This window comes from Leuresthes tenuis, unplaced genomic scaffold (assembly GCF_036924035.1).
Source record: "Leuresthes tenuis unplaced genomic scaffold, fLeuTen1.0.hap1 SCAF_20, whole genome shotgun sequence".
In the NCBI taxonomy this organism is placed as follows: domain Eukaryota; kingdom Metazoa; phylum Chordata; class Actinopteri; order Atheriniformes; family Atherinopsidae; genus Leuresthes; species Leuresthes tenuis.
Genome location: NW_027325374.1, coordinates 32,850,166 through 32,870,658, shown reverse-complemented (window position 1 = coordinate 32,870,658; position 20,493 = coordinate 32,850,166). Strand labels below are relative to the sequence as shown.

Below are 20,493 nucleotides of genomic sequence, written 5' to 3'. Positions count from 1 at the left end.
GCTATATAAATAAAAAATTGAAAACATTTCTGGGTTTTAACTGTCTGTGTGAAGTGATAGTGTGAATGTCCTGATATATATATATATATATATATATATATTTTCATTTATTTCTGAGAGAGAGCGTAAATAAATAATAATTAATGTAAATAATTCAATGTAATTGTACTATGATTGAATTGTATTTCGGTATGTATTGCTTACCATTTTTTTAATGTTTTGTTTGAATCAATCTTGATATAGATTTTCCTTTTTTCCAATATATGTAGATATAGATATTATTTTTTTCTGATATATAACTTCTTTCTATTGTGTTTTATCTTATATATGGATGTATAATGTATTATTTCTTCATATTTCAATTTATTAATATAGCTGAGTAGTACACAAGCTGCTTCTGCTTCTCTATCATATATTAGTATTTTTTAAATATATGTGTTTGTATTATATTATATATCGTGTATCTTTTGCAAAATACCTGTCATACATAACATATATCACATACTAGAATATTCTATTACTACTCTGAAAATTAAAATACTCTGAATCATGTGTCCGGTATCATGCCTACATGTATGACGTTTGCAGAAAAAAACCCGTGAAAATCAGTTTTGTATTGAGTGTGTTATGACTAATTAAATGCGTTGACACTTCTTTGCGCCTGCCAGACAGATTACATTGAGTGGAGCGGGTGACCGGTCCAAGACGGCGGCCCCATGGCTCGTCAGCACCAATAGGCAGTAGCGGTCGATGCAGTGTTTATTCTTTATATGTCTATGGTGCAGGAGACCTCACAGCGCAGGTCTGCAGCCAGACTCCATACAGTAGCCTATGTCTCGGCTACTGTATGTCTTCAGGCAGGCTGCATATCACATCAAAAGCATAGATCTATGCATTATTTATGAAAGAGATAAATGTAATTCAGACAAATTTAGTTTCAGTTCAGATTCTTTTTAAAGTGTAATGCAGGGGCAAAAACCACACTACCTCCTCTCTAACACCCTGAATTGCTTTGTGTTTTGCTTGCATTTGTATTTAGTGAAAAATAAATAATAGATATTATACAAAATAATATCATAAATTTACTTTTTTTTTTTAGAATTTTTCTAAATAAGAAAAGAGTCCAAAATGTCAGAGCCCACCTGTTTATTCCCTATAGAAGTAATGGCTGCCATCTCCTCTGGTCCTTTACCTGACATCAGACCCATATCATCAATGATGGTGGAAATGTGCTGTTTTTTTCTTTTCAGACAGTCATCTTTAGAACATGCAAACTCCAGAAAGGCCCCAGCCAGGATTCCCTCATCCATTTTATTTACACCTTCTCCAAATTTCAGACACAGCTGGGATCTCTTGTCACACTCTGAACTGGATTGCCTCTTTGAAGGAGTTTTAGAATCCTTTTTGTCTTTTTTTTTTTGTCCACTGATAGCTCACTTGTTGGGGCCTGTCAGTCAGTAGGTGCAACAGCTAGTTAGGTTATTAATATTAAGCACGTTTTAAAAAGCCAAATTGTTCAGCTATAAAATTAAACTAAATTACAAAGCTGAATAAACATCCTCCAAGTGTGGTCATTGCATCATTTTCGACACAAGTTGTGAATAAAAAGGGGGGAGGGGGCAAAATTGCAAAATTATTTAAGGACTCCTCCAGCAATTAACTAACATAACTAATCTTGACAGTGATCAGAAAATTAACATATACCACTGAGTGTATTCAAAATTAAGTAAATAAAAAATAAATAAATAACAGTGGCCTGCTTTAACACCCAGTGAACAGCAGGAAAACTTTCATTTAAAACTGTTAATGTCAGATTCTTCCCCAAGCACCAGTGCCTGAATGCAAAAGTCATACTATTTTCATACATCTCAGTGGGTTGAGCCTTGCAATACAAAGGGAATGCAACAGTCCTAAAACTATATGCACTGGGTGTTGACAGTGAGCAGCTAACTACCAGCAACCAGTATGACTGAATGTGTTTGATGGTGGAGGAGAGTGTCAAAAAAGAGCAGAACAGAACACAAATGGTCATGGTAATATCAAAATACAGGACATATACTGAGAGACAGTTAAATATCAGGCTACTCACACAAAATTACACACCCGTTGCTATCAGCATATCAATCAAACATTTCTTAAGATTCATCACATTCATTAAATATACAGAGCACAAAACAATTCAGTTCTATACTTCAACAAACGTCCATTCTGCAAAGAGAGGCTGAACCAGCGAGAAGCACAAACAAGTGTCCCAATCAAAGGAGGAATCATTTCAGCTTCGTGTGTGTCAGAGCAAAATCTGAAATCAAGATAACTGCCACATAACTGCTCAAGAGAGCAAAAAACAATGAAACCTCAACACCTACTAATTCAATGAGGTGAAACACTAAGGTAACACTGAATGCACACAATGACTGAAACAGCAGGGGAAGCTTATCTACAGCTGTCCTGTCCAGTGTTGACTCACAGACTTTGCATTGAGCTAAAAAAAAAACTCATAAAAACCTTTATTTGCAGTTAAAGGCCATTAATTAACTGACTGAATTAAAGAAGATCTTCTCATTAAAGTGATTTTATATGCACTTTTCATTTTCTAAATCAAGGTGGTTTTTTTACCATGCCCTTTTTTCATGAATCTATTTTTGCATATTCTTTATATGTATGTTCTGTTTGTTTTACTCCCAGCAACTTACCACAGCAACAAAATGCCATGTGTGTAATATGGAGAGGGTATTTCAGATTATCTGAAGCCAAAGGAAGAGTGCTTTTATCCTTTTTCAATGCTAATAGTTTTGATCCTGCACCTGTTCTCTTGGTCACTGGGATGTCACAAGTAACCCAACCTTTTTTGTTTTGGAACAAAGATAACATCGCTTGATTGCCTGTATTATAAGCCCTCCATGTTGCCTAAGAGTAATTACCGCACTATGCTCATGCTTCCAAGAGAATATATAGCTAAACAACCGCAAACAAAAAAACAAATGTGTTGTCACTGTATTCTTGTGTGTACAGTTTGGACATTTTAAAATATGAAAACCTTTTAGATGGCATGCATGCTGTTGCAAACTGGAGATTTAAAAATGTAAATTCTCTGAGAGCGTTTCAGAGGATACATGAGAGTGTTTCAGAGGAACCCTCCTTCAGGAGGTTTCGAGTTTTTTTTTTTAAATCACATTACTGCAAATGTGCTAACAATCAATGTGAACAGCTTGGACAATTTTAAATGTCAATAGTAATATCTATGACTGATACAACAGCTGGTGTATCTAAGTAATCATGCCATCTCAATACGTCATTTTAAGGCCATCGTGACGCTAAAGCAATCTTCCATCCAGACTAAAAGGGGTGAATTTCTGAGCTTGTTGGGATCCAATCTCAGCCACATAAAGAGCTCCAGTCTTCAAATCCAGGTCAACCAGGTGGGGCTTCACCTCATCAGCAAGCTGGATCACACTGACCACTCTACACTGGCCTATCAAACCCACTGGTGGTGCATCCAGCAGTGAAATCTGATTGGTGTTGAGCTGTACTACAACAAAGTATTTCTTGTCTGGGGTCAGGCGGACAGAGTAGGGTGCATCCTCTGTAAAGCAGCTCCCCCATGTTCCCAGCCAGTCCCCAGTGATGGAGTTAAAGACCTGGATCCTTTTGTTGCCCCTGTCAGCCACCCACACTCTCTGAGCGTTATCTACGGTCACACTGTGGGGGATGTAGAACTGAGCCAGGCCATGTCCTCTCTCTGCATGCATCCACAACACCTTCTGCTCTTTGGACAGTTTGATGAGGCGGTTGTTCATTCCCCCATCACCATCCACAATGTACATCTCCCCAGAGTCATGGATGAAGATCTCAGCTGGCTGATCAAACTGTAGAGGGTCCAACTCAGCGCCTGCTTTCCCTGGTGTACCAAGCACCTGACACATAAAAGAAAATGTTCAGCAACACGCAACAGAATTCTAATCCTCTTTAGTAAATCATACCAAATACTTGAAAACTAAGGTTGTAGAGACAACTTTTTCCAGCACTATGACCAAATCCCAGAAGAAGCAGTCACCTTCAGAAGCTTCCCTGACAGTGAGTACTGTTTGATGCAATGGCCATACGGACCATTCCCCACATCTGTGATCCACACAGTTGGGTTTTTTGAGGCAGCATGTGCTAAAAATATCCCATGAGGCATCTCCAGGGTGGTTGTGTTCCAGGATACGAGGAAATCTCCATCTGTGGTGAACACCAGCACCTTGGGCACATTGTAACCTAAAGCAAAGCAAACACTGTTGCAGATGAGCAAACACTAGAAAATAGACAAGAAAATATCAAACTGAATTTAATCCATAAATAAGTGTCTATAGAAATATGAATATAGTGATCTGTTAAATATTGGATCAATTTTATTCGGATCAACAGCTTTAACAGACAAAGGCAGAAAATTAGATAGGAATTTATAACAATGCAGTGATAAATCAGACTGAGTAGTAAGTCTTTCTCTCATTAAAAATATAATATATTGCATTAGTAGACAGCAGTAATAAGTCAATTGCATCGTTTTTGTTTTTTTTTTAGTTTACAGTTTTAATGATAGTAAGTCATTCAAATCAAATCTGGTCACATTCTATGTTCCTCACTGTATGGAGTCCTGATGTGCAGAAAGAAACCAACAATGAGCGTATTCCATTAACATGCGTGGGTCATAAAGCTCCATTTCTGTCTTGACTTTAATACAAAGACAACTTGATCCATGTGTTTATTTGACATGAGGCTACTTGTGTTTTTATTTACATCTTGAAAGAGGGTGCTTTTCTGTTCTTCAATGAACAAAGCTTAAATACTGAAAGAATATGGACTTCAGTACAAGAATTTGCAATCAACATGATACAAAGTCAAGCTGTTAGATACTAAAGGCCCTTAGAACATATTTTTTATTACTTGGATCAAGGGCTTAACTAATCTACAAAGTATATGTAACAAATAATAACGCTGAAAAGGTGTTGTTCAGTCTAGACATCTGGGACAACAGCCCTAAATGTTATTAAAACTTTCTAATAATAGTGCAGAAAAATGAGAAAAATATGTAGAAAACAAAAACAGGTCACTCTAATTGTTTATTAAAGTGACTGTTACTAAAGTATGAAGGTAGAGTTTTGGTTTCTTGTGTCAAAATCAAACAGCAATCTTCATACTAGCTTGTACGAGCACATTTTGTGCTCAGCTTAGTGTAGAGCAGGGCTCTTTGCACAGCGGCTCTCAAAAACATCGAGTAGTTCTCAGTGTTTTTGTCATGTGGCACAACATTTATGAAAACAAGTATGTCCAAGGCACAAAATAACTGCTAACAATTTAAAAAATGACAAAAGTTGAATGAGATTTTAGGTTACAGTGATTTTTTTTGTTTGTTTCATGTTGAAAATAACAGCCTAAGCAAAACATGATGCACTCGCATGCAAGACTATTCATCCTCTTTTTCCAGTTTCTTTGCCTTACAAGCTGCAATTTCAATGGCATTTGGAGGGGTTTTCGATGTAAATACCATATATTCAAAAAATGTCCAATTTGGTGAAGTGAAATGGGAAAATAAAATTATTTTAAGAAATTTCTGAAATTTAAAAAAAAAAAAAGTAAACTTGTACATGCATATCTTTTCATCTCCTTTGCTATGAAGGTCCTAGATAAGATATGGTGCTATAAGTATTGTCAAAAGTCCCATAAGTAGTGTGCAATCTAAGTGTCACATGATCTCTACGCCTGTCCTGAAAGGCCCAAGAGTCTGTAACACCACTAATAAAGAAGCATCACCAAGCAAGTGATACCATGAAGACCAAGGAGCTATCCAACAATTCAGAAACAAAGTTGTGAAGAAGTCCAAATTAGGTTTGGGTAATACAAAGATATCAGAAACTTTGGAACATCCAAGGAGCACCTGTAAGTCCATCATCACAAAATGGAAAGAATATGGCACCACAACAAACCTGCCTAGAAAGAGACGTCCACCAAAACTCAGACAATGATGGCATTAATCAGAGAGGCAGCAAAGAGACCAAAGACAACCCAGAAGGAGAACTCCATTTGTCCAGATACCTTATTGGTCTGAATAGGGACCACTATAAGCTGTACAGTCCACAAAGCTGGGCTTAACTGGAGAGTGGCAAGAAAAAAAACACTGTTTACAGAATAGTTAATCAAAAGGCATATGGGAGACTTCCTAAACAGATAGAAGAAGGTTCTCTAGTAAAATGTAACTTTCTGGCTAACAAGGAAAACACCATGTCTGATGCAAACCCAACACCTCTCATCAAGAACACCATTCCCACAGTGAAGCATGGTGGTGGCAGCATCATGCTGTGGGGATGTTTTTCATCAGTGAGGAAGATAACTGTCTTCCAGATAGAAGATGCACTTTATTTCATTCTTTATAAGCTTGCCTTGTAGCCCACTAGACTCAAATCTATCAGGAAGTACAGATTTTTCATTTTTTTCAGATACAAGGGGCTAACACATAATCTCTACAAGAAGGAATAGAGGAGATTCTACTTCTTGAAAAAGTCTGTGGTGGACAGTGAAATCTGCTGTGCAGCCAGCTGTTGGGGCAGCAGCATCAGGGGCTCAAAGAAAAGACTGTACCGGGAACTGCTCTCAAGCCCCTGGAACTAACCGTGATGGGCATTGCTGCACATTCTCTACATAACATATTAATTAAACAATGTGTTCAGTCAGAGGGCATCACTGACTAACGGTCTCTAATTCATCTGAATCGTGTGTGTGTGTCTTAAGTCAAATACACAAAGGACTCATTTGACTTAAATACTTTGTGTTTTTTAAAAACAAACAGTTTCTCCATAACTGACTGTTTCATCTTAACAACTGCATGTGTCTGTCTGACGTGTCACGTGTTGTTCGTCTGAGGTTGTTTTTACATACAGAGAGAGAGAGATACATAGCGTTATTTACCTCTCTGTGCCACGTACACCACACCTGCATACTGGTTGACAGCCACGCCAAACACCTCTCCGGTAAAGAGCTCAGGGTTCTTGGGCCAGTTCAGGTCCAGTTTATACAGGGGTCTGCCCAGCAGCTGGTACTCATGTCTGACGCCAGAGCTGATTGGGTGCTGGCTGCTGATGGTACCGTACAGCACCATCATGAGCAGTACTAATGAGGCCATACTAGAAGCTATCAAACACGTTTGGCCTCTCTTGTTCATCAACATCAGTGGTTCAGCTATTAGCTATTACTGCGTATACAATTCTGGGTCACTTACTTTGGCCAAAATTGCCAATATACCTCTAAAGCCGCGGAGAAGGACCGATCTCATCTAACGCGAGGACTACCTAACTTATTTTGACTCGTACATTTGCAAATTACACTTTCTCTCGAGTCCTCGGTGAAAACAAAAAAAAATGTGCCAAGTTGGTATGTATAAGTTACAATTCCGTTAAAGATACGGCAATAAAATAATTAACAAAATACGAAGCCTGAGTTCAGACCTTACATACAATCAATTTTAATTAAATAACCATAATAATTCTTATAGTTATAAGAATTAAGTGCTGCTTAGTAATATTTCATTTAGATAAAGTGTAAGACATTCAAGACTATCTTTTTTAAGGTTTTTATTTTTAGGGCAAGTCCTTTTATTTTCCGGTTGTTTGACGCAGCTTCCGATATGGGGCGCTGTTAAATATAAACTGAGCATGCGTGAATAGTAGCACGTCTCCATCCATGAGCGGTTGTTACGTCATTACGTGTCGTTGTATCTTTGGCTATGGGTTAAAGGCGACTGTGCTTCCTTACCAGTTATTCTTTTTCTCGCTGTTTTTTTCAATATTTTTGTTGCCCAGTGCGAATGACAGTCCGCGAGGTACAGAGACATATTTCATGTAGATTAGACCATCGAAGAATTGACTCCATGGAGGTCTCAGACAGCCCGCTCAACCTCGTAAGTTCCCCTGTGATGTTGCAATAACAGGCTAACATTACTATAGCTTGCATAGATAAGCTATATTAGCTAGCTCCTTTACTGAGTTAAGGGCTAATAGCTTTGTTGGTCTTTGTTGAACTTTGTTCTGTTCTTGTTGTATGATATAGACTAAAATGTAACGCAAAGATTGGGCACACTGGTGTTTTCCTTTGCCAACCAGACTTACTTGTCCTGTCATTATAATTCGTGTTAATAGCTGTTGATGATACTGAGTATACATGTTTAAGATGATCGTTGGTTTACATTGAGTCATATGGCTACTCTGCTCCCAGCCTCAACTTCACTTTGTCAATATATGCATCCTCAACATGTTTTAACCTTTATCTGTTGTTGTGATTGTTGTCAGATAAGGACAAAAGCAGCTTATCTCTTAAATGAAACCAGATGATCCCAGATCATTTTCCAAAACTGCATTTATTTTCTGTTTTGATTTTCTTTTAGTCTGAGATGCAGCTGCTCTAGTTGTACTTCAAGTATCGTTTTTTTTTTAGGTAATTAACATATTCATTTTGTCTGTCATTTGTTGATCTGAGGATACTAAAAGAAATTCCTGTCTATACACCTATTGCAATTTTCATAGCCAAAATGTAAATGAAAGAATTCACCATTTTGTAACATTCCTTTATGAAAGTTTACATTGTGTGGTCATAAAACATTTGCTATTAAATAACTCCCCATAATTGCACCAAGTTACAGGATGTTCTGCCAATCTTACTTGAAGATCAAAATAAAGTGGTCCAAGTTTCAAACAAATTCCAGCTATGTATATGTTGGCATGACAGAGGCCAGATTAGTTGGCAAGCTAGTTGTCACATGCACCACTAGATCACTTTACTTTTTTTAAATGTTCTGATGCAAGAATTGGGGTCATGGGATCGTGTCTATTTTTCTTTAGGCTCATCAGCAGTGCAGGAAGGCAGAGCGTTTGGTAGCTGCTGGAAACTATGAAGAAGCCATCTCCTGCCATGGAAAAGCAGCAGGTGGGCTCTGTGATACTACCACAGTATTTGTGGCACACGTTAAACTTGAAGCATATGACTATTTTGTTGAAAGTGTCATTGTTGAATAATGACAATGTACATGAACTATGATTACAGATAATTTAATCAGTAATGCCAGTACATTTTCTCATATGCAAAGCATGATATCCTACAGGGAACACACCGACGCAAACACTTAAAGGAATCAACTGTTGCCCAAAATTACATGTATTATCGGCATTGAAGACCGAAACATGTTATGGATCAAATTGCAATGTCAAAACTGTCAAAACAAAGCAGGGTCAAACCTGCTGTCCAGTGCACTTGGACTCTTTTCTGTACTTCGACGCGGAGTGCAAGAGCTGCTCACAGGAGAGCAAGTGTTGTCATCTTCACCACCCTGTGAGCATTTAAAAAATATATTTTTGTCTTCATTTCAGATGGTTAATGTGACATATTTTCTGACACGCGTGTGCATGCACATTAGGGCTGTAGCGATACACTAATCTCACGATACGATACACGGCATTCAGGCACTGATTCGATACGATTTAATACACATCATTCTCTGAAAGATTTTAAAGGGACAGTGTGATTTGACATGAATCGTCGTTGATTGGACTGCTGGTCCGTCCTTTGAACCGGAAGGACAAGAAAGCCAGACAAACGGAAACAAATAAACGTGTCTTCAGCGTACGCAGACTCATGTTTATGTTGTGAATATTACGTCATCAACCTGCTTGTTTTACTTGCTAAATACCATAAACACAAATCCAAATTATCTAATCACACCATCAAAACCACTGAGCTATGCACTTTATATAACATTTTTTTAATCATCTAATTTATCACTGTTTTGTATAATGTAACACCACCCCCCCCCCCCCCCCCCCCGGCATTGTTTTGTATTATGCTAATGTTCTGTGTTTTCACTAATTGTAACGTGTGACTTTTCAATAAAGTTTGCTTAAAATAATAATAATAAATCAATACTCGCGGCTGAAAAATCTATACTTTATCGGGAAATAAAATATCGATATATATCGCAGTATTGGAACTCTACCGTGTGTAATTCAGAGAGCAGAGGAGAACTGTAAACACGCAGCCATGCAGAGACATGCCAACATATAAATAACGGGTGTCTACTGAGGGACAGCCCCCCCAGATCACATTTTGTAGTGTAAAGACGTTTATAAAATGTGCTATAACTTATGAAAATTATAAAAAAATGTTATTACAAAAAAACACACAGTAATAACATGGATAAACATTTTAGTCAACAAACAAAACCAAAGTCAAATGTTAAAATTAAATCTTAAACAATCTTTTGTCCGTCTCTCCTTTGGGTTTTGCTTTTCTCTGCCTGTTCATTCCTACCATCTCTCCTCGGTTTGCATTCTGCTCGTCTTTCTCGATAATTGAGGGTAAAAGAAAAGCTGCCTTGGCTTAGACGATCTTTCTGTCCACCTTGTCACCTGGTCTATCCTACTCTCTTTTTCTGTTGACTTGTCTCTTTCTTCCTTTTCCCCCGTGTGCTGTCAACCAAAAGGCAAACATCAAAATACAAATAATATATCATCTAATAATATAATCGTAGATGTATAAAATGATCCTTATCAATTAATCAAATTGTTCTAACTTAATATAAGGTTGTTGTGAAACATATTGTAAGATTATGTTGTTTCTATGGGGGTAAATCCCTATCTTTAGATGTTGTTTCACTGAAATTCACAAGCGAGGAGAAAAAAAATCCATAAGGAGAAAAGTCAGAGACACAATGTGAATGTGATGAGAAGGTATGAAACGCGAGCAGAGCAGATTTGTTCTGAGCATGAAAACAAGCATTTCTTCTCTGGAATCTAAAACGTGAGCTCGTGATTAAAGATAAGGATTTACCCCCATACTACTCTCTGAACTGAACCTGGGGCTTACTTTTAAAAAAGCTTGTGCGTCCTTTATATACGAATGGAGAAACTCTTGTGTTCCAGCAGATGATTTGAAAAATTAATGACAAATAGCTAAATAAACAAAAAAAAAAATAGCTCATTAGAACAAAGCTAACGACTAACTCAAAAATCTCAAGGTGCTGTAAAAAGTATATGGGAAAAAAGCAACATTGTCATCCTAAACAAGTCTTAGTACGGGTTACACATCAAGGTGGAATCAAACAACCAGTTAGGTCTATGTACACATTATCTAATGAAAAAAAATGCTCTTATTCTCTAATCATTACATCACAAAATGCTTCACAATAAAATCCTCAAACATAAAGTTAACTAAAACCAAGTTTAAAAAGCTGAGTTTTAAGCTGCTTTCTTAAAGAAATCACAGAGGCCACAGATCTTGTGCTCAGCAGGAGAGAGTTGAAGAGTCTGGCTGCCGCTGAAGCAAAAAGTTCTGTCTCCTTTAGTTCTTAGCCTTGTATGATGAACAGCCAGCAGGCCCTGTTCACATGACCTCAGGGACCTGCTGGGGACAAATGGAGAGAAATGTTCTCTGATGTATGCTGGTGCTTGTCCATGCAGAGCTCTGAAAGTCCAAACCAGTATCTTAAAGTGGGCTCTGGAGTTGAAGGGGAGCCAGTGCAGCTAAATTGGTAATGGTGTGACATGTGAATACATCGAAGTCTTGTAGCAACGTTCTGAACAACCTGCAGATGTTCCAAGGAGTTTTTTCTCGGGCTAGTGGACAAAGAATTGCAATAATCTAGACATGGCACTGTAAAGAATTGGATTGATGGCTAAATTACAGCTATTAAGTTCATGTATACACCTTAGTCTGACTAAAAATTGACCAGATCGGGTTCCTCGCAGTTGGATTAAGACCCCGAGATAGTCACACTAAACGTGCTTGTATACGGTGAATTGGACTGGGAATTGGACTTTGCGTTCTGCACATGCTCAAGATTTTTCCCGGGGTCATGACCCGGAAGTCGAAGGAGACTGTAATGAAGTTCAGCTGGAACTGAACAGAATTGTACTGTTGGAAGCACAGAATGTTTGGTTAAATGAACAATTCTCTGGAAATGAGGGATGATTGAATTTCCAGTCTAAGTTTCTTACCTTTTCTGTTCCAGAGTGTTCGGGCTAAAAGAGTCCCTCTGTACCAGAACACCCTTTTAAAGTTCCGTGTGTGTCTCAATTAAGGAAGGGGGATAACATGTTTGGGATATAGTTAGTAAGATTTTCGAGTGCAAGGCATATTATGCAGTGTTAAAACCTTTTTGATAGTCAAATGTTTGTTACTGAGATATTTGTTTGTTATGATTTGGTGTATTTTCTTGTTGTAGGGGGGGGCTTTGTAACAAGATGCTGGTTAGGCTGCTACGATCCTGGGCTACATGCCCTGCACAGGGTGGTAATGCACGGGTTCCTGTCATTTGGATGTCTGGTGGTGAATAAAAACCGTCTTTCCTCCATAATCATCGCAACCAAGAGCGCCGTTGTGCATCGCGTTTGTGCCATAACCAGCTCATCGCAAACGAAATGCAGAGGGACGTAGCTTCATCTTGCTCTTCATTTGCCAGTTTTCTTGAATACCTGAGTTTGTTGTTGTTGTTGGTGGTGAAGAGGTCAACCGGAAGTGGCTCTATTAGCAAAAGTTGAAATAGGTACAGCGCCACCTATCGTACCGGGGTATGACATGCTTTGTGCCAATGATTCCATTTATTCACTGCCATGTATACTTGGATAATTGCCCTTGTCCAAATGAGCAAAGTCCAACTATAGCTATAATCAAATTAATCTCATCATGTAGACCAACTGACTGAGTCCACCATGAACTCCTCTGGATACCAAAGTATTCTAGAGTCAGATGTGAGGCCATCTGTCCCCCAGCTAAAGCTGGGCTGAAACTGGCTCATCAACAGGACAAAGATCCCAAACACAGCAGCAGATCTACAGCAGAATGTGGGAAAAAGAAAAGAATCAAGGTGCTGCAATGGTCCAGTCAGAGTCCAGACCTCAGCCTGACTGAAATGCTGTGGTGGGACCTTAGGAGAGCTGTGCAGAAACCAATGCTGCAAACCTCAAAGAGCTGAAGCAGCGCTGGAGAGAAGAGGGCCGAGATTCCTCCAGAACCATGAGAGAGACTGATAACGTCCCACAGGAAACCATCACTGCAGCTCACTGCTGCTGAAGCTGCTGCTGCAAGCTGCTGGATCAGGGCTTCACTTACTTTTTCAGCAGGTTGTCAATAATAATAATGATAATAAAAAGTAGTAAATAGTAGCACACTGTAATAGGTGTTGTTCATCTGAGGTTGCTTTTACCCCAATTCAAGATCTAGGACCTGATCTTGGACCTGAGACTGTATACTGTGGCCCATTCCAAATGTTCGGCGCACAATGTTAATACATGCTACATGTTTCACACAACTAATTACCTACGTGTATATCCTTGTATGAATTGTATTGCAGTTATTGCTCCCTTTGCTGTCTCTCTCCCAGATCTTCTGACCGAAGCGATGAAGACAACAGAATGTGAGCAGGTGAGATCCTCCATGCTGTGTGTGTGAGAGCTGAAATGGTGAAACTATTCATGTTAACTCGAACCCCTGTGTGCCATCTTATTTGAACTGTTTTTGCTAGCTTTAGCAGTACATGTTAACAGACCCAAAACAAATATTAAAAAAGGACCATGCTTTCTGTGGCTACATAATCCACACGGTGTAAATTTGCATCTATCAGCATGCAGTTCAAACATAAAAACAGCACTGATTAGGTATAACACCAGTTCAGACAGTATCTACATAACTGTTTTTAGGAGAGGCTTCAGAGGGTGTTGTTTTTTGTTTGTTTTTTTTGTTGCTTGCTTTTGCACCATTTTCAAAAAGAAAAGAAAAAGTTAAGTTGCTTCTTTCATTGCTGTTGTGAAGTTAGTGTTTTCCTTCCTGAAGCCTACCCAAAGGAAGGGAGTAAAGAAATAATTTATTTGCCCTTTTATGTCTGAGTTTGCTCGAACACTTTTTGTGTCACTATACTGTACTTATTTGTTTAAAAAATCTGCTTCAACTATCTTTACCACTTGGATTAGATTTGTAAAGCTAAGAATGATTATATGTTACACCATTACCTTTTCGAACGTCGATGCATTTACCATAAGGCATCGCCCCAAACATTTGGGCATAAAACACTGACTCTAATCATCATTGCCCCAAGGAAATGAAAAAAGTTTATCCATTGCTTCTTTTTCTGAGTAAGGACATTAAAAGGTCAATCCACTAAAGAAAATTATGTTGTTGCAGTATAACAATGACTGATTAATTTTTAACATACCATAATTAAGTAGATTGCAAGAACAAGCACTCATAAATAACATTTTATTATCAAGAGTCATTCTGTATGACCAGAAACAGCATTTTGTACTAAACTTTAATGCAGCCAAGCTGAAGAAGCCTCTGTCTGAGGACATTGGTCAGCTGTTGAACAGCTCGTGCAACATATCCAGTTTCTTGTTATTTAAAGACCATTTGAAAAATCAGTCTTTATTATTGGTGCATAGATCATTAAAATCGTATTCGGAGTAGAAAGTAATAAACCAATTCAACTCTGTGGAGTATTCTGAGTTGCACTATATAGAAAACTATACATCTCAACTGAAATTCATTACTTCCTATCAGTTTGTGCTGCCTTTTGTGACACACAAACTCCTGCTTTATGTTGAACACCTGGCCTTCTTCAATCAGTACAGCACGAAACGGCTTCAGAGATAACAAAGACTCTTTTTGGTACGAGGTAGAAATATGAGGAGGAGATGTGCATGTAAGTAAGGCTTTGGATGACAGTATGAGCCAAAAATATTTAATGTTTTGTTGATTTCCATTAGTTTCTTCATTTCAGGCCTGCAACATTTTTCTAAAAAGTTGGGATGAGGGCTATTTAGTTTTAGTAATGACTGGAAAATGTCAATTTTTTTAATATCTGCTGTAGCTCAAGAGGAAGAGCAGTCGTCTACCAATTGGAAGGTCAGTGGTTTGACTCCCAGCTTCCCCAGGCCACATGTTGAAGTGCAAGACACTGAGCCCCAGGTTGCCTACTGATGCGGCCATCGGTGTATGAATGAAACAGTGACTGTGTAGCCATTGTGCTGCTCTACACTGTAAAGACTACGATCCGCTGTATGAGTGGGTGTATGTGTGTGTGTAAGCACTTTGAGTGGTCAGCTAGACTAGAAAAGTACAGTCCATTTCAAACAGGTGATTTTTAAACCTGATTTGGTCAGCATTTCATGAATATATTGAATATATTGAGATTCATATATTTCATGAATATATGAAAGTATTTTAGAAGCAAAGATGGGCGAAGGATCTCTTATCAACAGCTGTGTGAGAAAAACAATGTTCCTCAAAGAAAGATTGAAAGGGATTTGCATATTTCTCTGATCCATCCTTCATCAACAGCTGATAGAAGCACATGGACAAGGGATTACTGTGGAAACCTTTGTCCAGCACCACAATACAGAGTTCCATTCACAAGCTTTACTGTGCAGAGAAGAAGCCTGATGTTAACCTCGTCCACTTCTCTGGGCTCGGAGGCGTCTGGGATGGACCGTCACACGGTGGAAACGTGTGCTGTGGTCAGACCCATCAGGATTCCACATCTTTGTTGGAAGAAATGGAGCAAAGAGCAAAAGCAGCATCCAGCCTGCTGTCAGCAGCCAGTCCCTGCAGCCAGGCTCTGTGATGGTATGGGGTTGGATCAGGGGGCAAAGCTCATTTCCACTTCTGTGACGGCAGCATTAATGCAGAAAAGCTCACTGAGATTTTACAGCAACATATGCTGCCTTCAAGGCCACATCTTTTCCTGGGACGTCCCAGCATTGTTCAAGCAGACCATGGAAAACCACATTCTGCCACAGTCCAAAGGCCTGGCTGAGGAAGAAGAGGTACGGGTGCTGGACTGGCTGCCTGCAGTCCTGACCTGTCCCCAGCAGAGAAACAACCACCCCCCCGCACTGCTGCACACCTTAAGACCTGTTTAAGGAGGAATGGGACAAAATAACAGCTGGAACTCTGCATCACCTGGTTTCCTCAGAGTCAGAACGGCTTTAAGTGTTGGCAGAAGGAAACTAAGTGGGAAAAGATTGACTGTCACAACATTTTTCAAAATGCATTTTAGACCTGAAGTGCAAATAAATTTGTAAATTAACAAATTAAATTTAGCCTGAGACCAAACAAAAGTATCTTGGGTTCATAGTGTCTGCAATGAAATAAGTGTTAAGCGTATAAAGGAGTCACTGTTGATGGCTGATCTAGGATTGTATGTTGCACTCATTTTCTTCTTAACATGTTTGTTTTTAGAAGTAGTTCCAATAAGACGCTGCAGTTGTGCTTTGATGAACTTTCCATTTCAGTGCACGGTTTTGTGTTTGCCTTTGCTTCTACGTCTACTTACTACGTCCTTTACTTTAGTTCCCCAAATTCCTTCAGTCCTTTTGGTTGTTGGCTATCAAATAATATCATCCAGATATCCATCCAGGAACCTCTGAGCATTATTTAATTCTAGCCTCAGTTTTGATGCTCAAGTCAAACATGTTGTTTAGTCTTGTTTTTTCCAGCTTAAGACAGTCAGGTTTTTTCTTTCAAATGCTGACTTACAAAGAAGTTCTGCATGCTTTTGTCTGTTCTCATCTGGACTACTGTAATTCACTACATTCATGTAGCAGGGGGGGCTTCTTCTGTTGTCTCCAATTTATTCAAAACTGCAGCCAGACTTATTACTGGACAAAAAATGACCATATCATCCCTGTGCTAGCCTCCCTGCACTGATCCCTCTTAAGTTTCAGGTTTAAGGGGCGGCTGTAGCTCAGGAGGAAGAGCAGTCGCCCACCAATCGGAAGGTGGGTGGTTCGACTCTGGCTTCCCCAGAATACATGTCGAAGCGTCCTTGGGCAAGACACTGAACCCCACGTAGTTAAGAATCTTCCACATTCATGGCATGTAGAGAAGCGCTTTGAGTGGTCAGTTAGAAAAGCGCTATACAAGTACAAGTCCATTTACCATTACCATTTCATCTTGATTTGAACATGTTACTGCTCACCTTCAAAGCCCTTCTGTGACCTTGTCCCGTTAAACATCTCAAACCTGGTACATGCCCTCTGAGATTCACAGACTGGACTTTTTCCCCCATCTTATGAAACTTTTTGCCTTCAAATTCCTCTTTAAAATGTTCCTCTTTGAGAAAACCTGTGGCAACATACTTTCTATGTTTGTGTTTTGACTGACTCGCATGATGCCCTCTTGACAGGTGTTATTATTATTGTTGTTGAATAGTTTCAGCTGGATCTTTCTACTTTACTCCTACAACAGTCAGTGTGTTTCAATGAAAGAAGAAAAGAAATTGTGTTAGTTTAACTAAAACCATAATTGTCAAATACATGTTAATTCCACTGAAACCATACAAATCCAACTTCTCAAAGTCAGACTAACAGACCCAGATAATGAATTACTCCTACATTAAAAATGTACAGCATCTATGAACTGTACAGAGCTGCCAGTTTCATAGGTTTCCATTTTTTTCTTCTTTTTTTTTGGTGTGTGATGTCATAGGTCAACCATGTAAAATCTGAATATTAACCACATGAAGGAGGGCACGTTGCTTCCTTTAGTAGTGGAGTCAGATACTTGGATCAATGTATCACTTCTCCTCCTGTATTCGCTCACTGGGACAATCAGAAATGAAATGAAATGTAAAAATAACCAAAGGGAGATACATGTAGCGCTATAACCTCAGCTCAGCCTAACCGCGTGTTGGTCCAGTGTGTCTGTTGATGCTTGTTGATGTTCTGTTTCTGTAGGCCCGTCTGTCTATGGAGCTGCAGCGAGATAGTCATATCAAACAGCAGCGACTGATCCAAGAGCGCTGGAAGAGAGAAGTTCGACGTGAGGCAACAAAGACACGACCTGGCCTGGTACATCATGCTGGTGGGCCACAGCTCCTCGCCAAAACTCACAACACCAGCCAGCCCCAAGCCCACGGTTTAACTGGCCTCTCTGAAGAAAGTGGAAGAGTCGAGAGAGAATATGATACGTTACTCTACCAGCTTCAGATACGGCAGACTGGAAGCTGCCAGCCTTTGACTCCACCATGTGCTGGATCCAAAACCACCAAAGATGACAAAACTCGCCTAGAGGAGCAACAGACAACCATTGAAGACCTGCGGCGCTTGGTTGACCACCTGATGAATGAAAACCAGCGACTGATTGCGGAGAATGAGCGGCTTTGTCTAGAAAACGCACAGCTGCACTCTGAAGCAGATGTGGAGCATTCAGAGCTCTGGGTGCTCCCACAAGCAGCTACCGCTATGGGATCTGGGAGTGGGCTGGAGAGGAAGAGCACAGGAAAGGGCAAGGAAATTGCAATCCCTCAGCTGCCACCACTGGAAATGCCGGCTCAAGAAGATCTCTGTCTGGATGATCTGCCTCCTCTGGAATTGCCAGAGGATATCCAGAATGAACTGCAGGAGCTCCTGGATAAGGATAAGCTGTGATGAAATGACACAGAGACACACACACACACACACCACCATCAACACAGCGGTTCAAACAAAGGGTCCTCAGTCCAGATGATAACATTTTGGAAACTCAAAACCAGGCTGTGACTGATGAGATATTTGCTCAGGTCAAAAATGGACAGACTTATCACCACAAACTGTGCACTAATAAAATCTGTCCACCAGACAGTCCTGCCTCAACTGGTGCAAGACTAATCACTGAGGAAGGAACATGTCAGATCTAATCAGGTAGATGTACTAAAGCGTCAACCACCAATACAAAACAAATCAAGATAAAGGAGCAGTTCACCTGGAAATAATGTTGTTTGGAACATCAGTGAACTTTACACCGATCAGCTAATTCTCCCTTGTGCCACCAAACCAGCACGGACATTAGGGTCCTTGTCATTTTCTACAAGCCACAACATTGTATTCTAACCAGATAATCTAACTAGAGCAGTTTAATGTGCCTCTGTGGTGAATGTCATTGTTTTGAGCACCGTATTAGCTGGCAGGTAAAAAGACTGATGCTGTGAAGAGTATTAGCAAAGTTAATTTAACAAGCTTTCAGCTGTTTCAAGATCTTCCACGGTACAGTATTATCACATCACTAAAAGTGATTTTTGTTTTTCCTCCACAACATCTGAGGAGAAACCATAATATGTGGCAGATGGCTAATAGCTGGATGCACATGTTTGATTTATTTATTTTTTTTGGCCACTAAGAAAAAAAATAGTATTTGATATTTTTTGGATATAGCCATTAATTAGCTAAATCAACACAAGACATAATTTCAGCAATCAGAAGGTCAATTGTAGTTCAAATAAGCAAAATTGCACTGACGGCACAATATTTCAATTCAGTTTCATTCAGATTGCTTCACATCACAGCAAATGTTAGCTCAAGCCACTGGAAAGATCCACGGTGCCATTCACTGTGGGTTTGGGTTTGTTTTTTTCAAATGATGTATTACACAGAGAAGGACAGACAGAGCTTGTGGAACATCAGAACACTTGCTATGCTGCATCTTCTGTGGTTTGGTGCTGTGTGAGAACATGTTTCCAACATCCTCTCTCATCATGGAGAATGCTAAAATGAAGCTTCAAATTCAGTTGATGTTAGCTTGAGTTACGTCAGGATGCATTGATGTTGGTGGATAATGATTGGCTGCTACATGAACTGCTTTGTTAAAGTCAGTTATCAGCCTCTTCATCACAACCCATGAATGATGTCACCGATATACTACGACCCTAACTCGGATGTGGATGGTGCAGCGTTAATCAGCCACAGGAAAGCAAATGGAAAAACCACATTGCTGCATTTTTGATATTCTGTAGCAGACTTGGATTAAAGGCTTCAATTATCATTTGTGTGTGCAGTGAGTTTTTATGTGGCGATGATTGAGACAACGTGGCAGTGAGAGAATAAGCTATTTATTCTTCATACATTGCAGATTGATATTTTTGTGCAGCAACAGCAAGACATGAACACATACCAGCATTTAAAACCTACATGGTGCCACACCACAGTCTGCTGTGGTGACATTTAGCATCTCATCCAAACACTGTTGCATCTGACCAGTAAATTAAAGGAATGACTACCTGAAGCTAAGAGAAACGGATTCAGAAATCTTAAGCAGTTTTGGATGTTTAAAGTTGGTCGGCAGACATTAACTTCAAATTGATGCACTCACAAAACCGATAATCTGGTTCTGTTAAATCTGAACATATCATTTTTATTCAGAAAGGTTTTGTCAGTTTGTAAGAAAAAGCTTGGATTTACTAACAATTGTTACAGTAAATGTTATAAAATAAATGCTGGATCAATACACCCAGTATGTACATTGATTTGTAGTTGTCTGATTGAATCCATTCACTTGTTCTCTACTCACTGAGATGAGTTCGATCACTGATACTATTTTTTTCCACAAGAGCCACATTGGCAGAGCAAAATCAAGGGAAGACCCACTTTTACGACAATATAGCAAGTCCTTTTTGCAAATGTGCATTTCTACATATAAATTGGACATCCCACAAAAAAAGAAACA

At 39.3% G+C, this 20,493-nt stretch overlaps 2 protein-coding genes across 2 annotated transcripts; one reads left to right on the top strand and one right to left on the bottom strand.

Annotated features, from left to right (window-relative positions):
* Positions 1–275: 275 nt before the first annotated feature.
* On the bottom strand, positions 276–7,380 carry LOC140278442 (NHL repeat-containing protein 3-like). Its single transcript, XM_072373454.1, has 3 exons — positions 6,946–7,380; positions 4,055–4,257; positions 276–3,914 (listed from the first exon to the last, which is right to left on the bottom strand). Exons 1-3 carry the CDS (start codon positions 7,202–7,204, stop codon positions 3,315–3,317), a joined length of 1,062 nt encoding a protein of 353 aa, XP_072229555.1. The 5' UTR covers positions 7,205–7,380; the 3' UTR covers positions 276–3,314.
* Positions 7,381–7,706: 326 nt separating this feature from the next.
* Positions 7,707–18,493, top strand: nrbf2b (nuclear receptor binding factor 2b). Its single transcript, XM_072373455.1, has 4 exons — positions 7,707–7,933; positions 8,871–8,955; positions 13,403–13,443; positions 17,751–18,493. The coding sequence occupies exons 1-4, from the start codon at positions 7,841–7,843 to the stop codon at positions 18,441–18,443; spliced, it is 912 nt and encodes a 303-aa protein (XP_072229556.1). The 5' UTR covers positions 7,707–7,840; the 3' UTR covers positions 18,444–18,493.
* The last annotated feature ends 2,000 nt before the right edge of the window (positions 18,494–20,493 follow it).

What these genes read in the sequence shown, in the direction of transcription:
- LOC140278442 (XM_072373454.1), bottom strand. Translation starts at nt 7,204, where the DNA reads ATGTTGATGAACAAGAGAGGCCAAACGTGTTTGATAGCTTCTAGTATG. An exon ending in GGTGTACGTGGCACAGAGAG is followed by an intron (nt 4,258 to 6,945) that starts GTAAATAACGCT and finishes GCTTTGCTTTAG; the next exon opens with GTTACAATGTGCCCAAGGTG. An exon ending in TGTCAGGGAAGCTTCTGAAG is followed by an intron (nt 3,915 to 4,054) that starts GTGACTGCTTCT and finishes TTTATGTGTCAG; the next exon opens with GTGCTTGGTACACCAGGGAA.
- nrbf2b (XM_072373455.1), top strand. Translation starts at nt 7,841, where the DNA reads ATGACAGTCCGCGAGGTACAGAGACATATTTCATGTAGATTAGACCAT. An exon ending in CAGACAGCCCGCTCAACCTC is followed by an intron (nt 7,934 to 8,870) that starts GTAAGTTCCCCT and finishes ATTTTTCTTTAG; the next exon opens with GCTCATCAGCAGTGCAGGAA. An exon ending in CTGCCATGGAAAAGCAGCAG is followed by an intron (nt 8,956 to 13,402) that starts GTGGGCTCTGTG and finishes TCTCTCTCCCAG; the next exon opens with ATCTTCTGACCGAAGCGATG.